At 38.6% G+C, this 4,287-nt stretch overlaps 1 protein-coding gene across 1 annotated transcript; it reads left to right on the plus strand.

Moving 5' to 3' along the window:
* Positions 1–257: 257 nt before the first annotated feature.
* On the plus strand, positions 258–1,059 carry LOC133785538 (uncharacterized). The gene is made up of 2 exons (XM_062224765.1): positions 258–407; positions 553–1,059. The coding sequence occupies exons 1-2, from the start codon at positions 258–260 to the stop codon at positions 1,057–1,059; spliced, it is 657 nt and encodes a 218-aa protein (XP_062080749.1).
* Positions 1,060–4,287: the final 3,228 nt, after the last annotated feature.

A 4,287-nucleotide genomic window follows, 5' to 3' on the forward strand; every position in this document is an offset into this window, starting at 1 on the left:
AAGGGTGGCAAAATCGCCCTAACTTGTCTTGGAAAAATAATCAAGGAGCACAACCGCCGTACCCACAAAATCATCCTCAATATCCACCCCATCAATCAATATATGGGCTAAATCCTCGACCGTATTATGATCCTCGTCACGCATTGCCACAACATCCACCACTGCATCCTCAAGTTAACCCACCAGAAGCACAGTCAGACACGTTGAACCAATTCATGAGAAAAACTAGGGCATCTATCAGGAGATTGGAGACTCAAATGGGACAGTTGGCTACTTTGATGACAAATCGTGCTCAAGGGAAGTTACCAAGCACTACTGAGGTAAACCCAAAAGAATTGTGCAATGCAATGTCCTTGACGAGTGGCGAGGAGTTAAAAGAGCCAAATGTGGTTGATAAGGAGAAGGAAGTGAGTGGGTCTAATGTTACTGAGAAATAAGAGAATGAGCCAGAAATAAGTATAGATCACCATATAAATATCCCATATCCTCAGAGGCTTCAAAAGAATAAGCTTGATAAGTAGTTTTTCTTAATTTTTGGATATCCTTCGAAAGCTACACATCAATATTCTGTTTGCTGAGGCACTTGAAAAAATTCCAAGTAATGTGAAGTTTATGAAAGAAATTTTGTCAAAGAAAAGGAAGCTAGAGGACTATGAAACAGTGGCACTTACTGAGGAGTGCAATGTGATACTTCAGAAGAAACTACCTCTCAAGCTTAAAGATCCTGGTAGTTTCAACATCCCATGTTCTATAGGGGTTTCAGTAGAAACAAAGGCTTTATGTGATTTAGGTGCCAGTGTGAATTCAATGCCTCTATCTATTTTTAGAAAGTTAAAATTAGGAGAGGCTCGACCAACTACCGTGTCTTTGCAAATGGCAAATCGTTTAGTAAAGCATCTGAGGGGTATTATTGAGGATGTTCTAGTAAAGGTAGAAAAATTCATTTTCCCTGCATATTTTATTATTCTTGATATGGAGGAAGATGAAAATATTCTCATTATTGTTGGAAGGCCATTTTTAGCAACTGCCAGAGCCTTAATAGATGTGCAAAAAGGTTAATCGAAGTTGCGAGTGCAAAAAGAAGAGGTAACATTTAAATTTTTTGCAGCAATGGCGGTTCCAAATTGATGTAGAGTTGATGTGGTGGAAAATGAGGGTGATAAACTGGAAGCTACTAAAAAGAAAACTATGGAGAAAGGGGGAAAACGAGCAATTCGTCAAAAAGTGAAGATGATATTTAGTGAGAAAGCGCGATTGTTTCATGAGCGGTGGAAAATTTAAAAAATATGCAATATCAGGAAAAGAGTATCTTCCCATGATACTATGGCTCTCAAGGATGTGAGGGGTGGACTTGATCCAAGTTGAATATAAAGGAAAATAAGTGTCCGGCTAAATGACGTTAACGACAGCGCATTTGGAGGCATTCCAATATTTTATTTGCATTCTATTTATTAGTTTTATTTAGTTTTGGATTATGAACACTTGGCTTATGGGCCTTGATTAGCGTGCTGGGAGGGCATATTTGGTATATGTGTGATTATGTGGCATGCATGATTAATATGACTATGTGACATGCATTTTTGTGAATATTAGATATGCATGTGGACCGTTTATAGCTTATAAGGGCATATTTGTAATTTTGGCTCGTTGAGGGCATAAATGTGATTATATGTGATAAATTGTTGAGACCACATTATTATGTGGATATATTTGCAGCATATGGCTCGAGACGATCCTAGTGAGCGGATTGGAGAAATAGTCACAGCGGGGTTCAATACCCGGCTTGGGAGGGGCCTACAAGTATTTATGGGAACTTAGAGAATAATTTCGAAATTATTGGACATTGAATAAATAATTGGTAATTAATTGGATGATGTGATTAGTAGGTAGATATTAGGAACACGTGAGGAATTAGCGGGAACTGGGCGAAATGATCATTTCACCCCTAGGGACAGCATGAGGATTAGTTAATTTAGAAGGGCAATAGGGTCATTTGCCTAGGAACTAAGGGATATACATAGTAAACACTTATAAATAAAACAGAAGGGGGTAGAAACTTCATGCTCATTCTCTCAACTCTCTCACGATTTTGCACACACACACACACACTATCTCTCTCTCATTTGTGCCTTGATGTTAAGGAAGAAAAGGGCAGGGAACTTAGGCCTAATTTGGGAATTCTTTGAAGGAAAATTGAAGGGGAGGACTTGGGCTAAGCTGAAGGAAAAGGCTAAGGGAGCAAGCTGGGAATTAAGCTAGAACTTAGGAGGATTAAGCCATTGTTGAGGTAATCTTTAGTCTTTTAATTTGTTGAAGAATTTAGTTCAATAGGGTGGAATTTAGATGAGTAGTCTTGAAGCTTAGAACATGCTTAATTCTGGGTTCTTGGGTGTAAATTAAGTGATGAATTGCCACTAATTTGGGATAGAAACTTCAGTCTGTTTTGTGGTGATTTTATGTTTAAACATGTTGTTTGGTTGAGGTTTGGAGGTCTCTTTGGATGAGGTTGTGGTAAAAATTGACTGGGAGAAGCATGTGAAACACCCATAATTTTTGGGCTTGAAGAGGGTGCGCTGCGACCCAGCTCTGGGGTGCCACAATGCGTGTGCCCAGAAGGGCCTGGGTTGGCCTCTGACTTAAGGGCACGCCGTGACCCACTAAGCCATGTTGTGGCCCGCCTCTCCTTTGGCTTGGGTCCTTGCTCTCTGACTTGGGGGAAATTCGCGACCCACTAAGCCAGGTCGCGACCCCCTAGGGTTTTTAGCCTTAGAATGGTTTCTAGAATTGGTAAGGCTCGGGGGTTCGAACCTAGGCGCTCGGGACAATTTCTACTACCCGGTTTAGTAAAAATTGTTGTACCGAAGGCTAGTTTTTGTCTCCTAAGTATTTATTTGTATTGGAAGTTAAAAATTACCCATTGAACACTGTGACTTGGTTTATCGCCAAGGCTCAAGGCTGAGGATCGTGCTCGGAACCATTTCATTTTCTCCGTTCGGAATTAAAGGTGAGAAAACTGCACCCTTGAGTGGTTGCATCAGGACTGAGTTCCCAATACTTGAACATGTATATTTTATGTCTAAATGAATAATTTGGCATATGGAAATGAACGGCCTAAGAGAGCCGGGGGCTGATAATTTTCATACAGGATGCGGCTTGCCCACTATGAGAAGCGAATCAGAGTCAGTGGATTAAACAGAGGGTACGGCCTAAGGGCATCGACCCTGAGTATTAAATGTTGATTGAGATGAATTATTGGATATATATGTTACTATTGATAGTTTGATGCTATGTCTTATTGAATATCTTGTAATCTGTCTTGCGATTTATTGATTATCACCATTGATTATGCTATACTATTATGGTTTTCTTGTTGGGCCTTGGCTTACGGGTGCTATGTGGTGCAGGTAAAGGTAAGGGTAAGGTGGATCAACCATAAGTTCGAGAGCTCTGGGGCGAGGTGTACCTTGTCAGTTGCTCATCAACCACGGCCGAGGGAAGTACAGGGACGGAAGCCTAACACTTGTACTTTTCCATTTAATGGCCACTGATTGTATATAACTTTTGAGAGTTTGTAAATCTGTCTTTTAAACCCTGTTTTTGGGGTCCCATGTACCAACCATCTATTTTAATGAAAATTAACCATTTATGATCAAAATATTTTTACCCTAACCTAATTATGACTTTAGGATCACATTTTTATTCAAAGTACTTGATTAGAAATTCTTGCACTATTTCAAATACAAAGTGTAACAGTCTTGGTTATCTAGGGCGTTACATTTTCTTTCCCCATTTCTATTCACCATCTAAATCTATATCATTCTAAGCAGTCTGAGGTTTTAGGTAAGTTTCTTTTTCCTTAGATTTTATTTAAAAATTGGGGACAATGTTTATGTTAAGTTTGGGGGAAGAGATTTATTGTTTTGTATTTATTATGTTATTTTTTAGTCGTGTTGTGTTGTGTCTGTTATGTTTTGTTTAGGTATTTTAGGGTGTTAGTGTGAATGATGTGTTGTATAAATTAAATGGGAATGAAGCTAAATATCCGTGTGCTTAGTTGAATATTCCTTGACATGTTTACATGAGTCTACTTAAATAATTGAGAGCTTAATCATGATTTTTAATAAATTTTGTGTAATTGAAATTTTTTTATGCTTGTTGAATGTTGAAAAAAAATTATGAAAATGTTGTTATCCTAGAACTTGTTTGCTTGCTATTATGCATGCTTAGGAAGATGATTTAGGCAATTCTTTGGAATGATTGAGCCTTTAGGGCCAACTTTGATGTATT

Source organism: Humulus lupulus, chromosome 6, assembly GCF_963169125.1.
Source record: "Humulus lupulus chromosome 6, drHumLupu1.1, whole genome shotgun sequence".
NCBI classification, from domain to species: domain Eukaryota; kingdom Viridiplantae; phylum Streptophyta; class Magnoliopsida; order Rosales; family Cannabaceae; genus Humulus; species Humulus lupulus.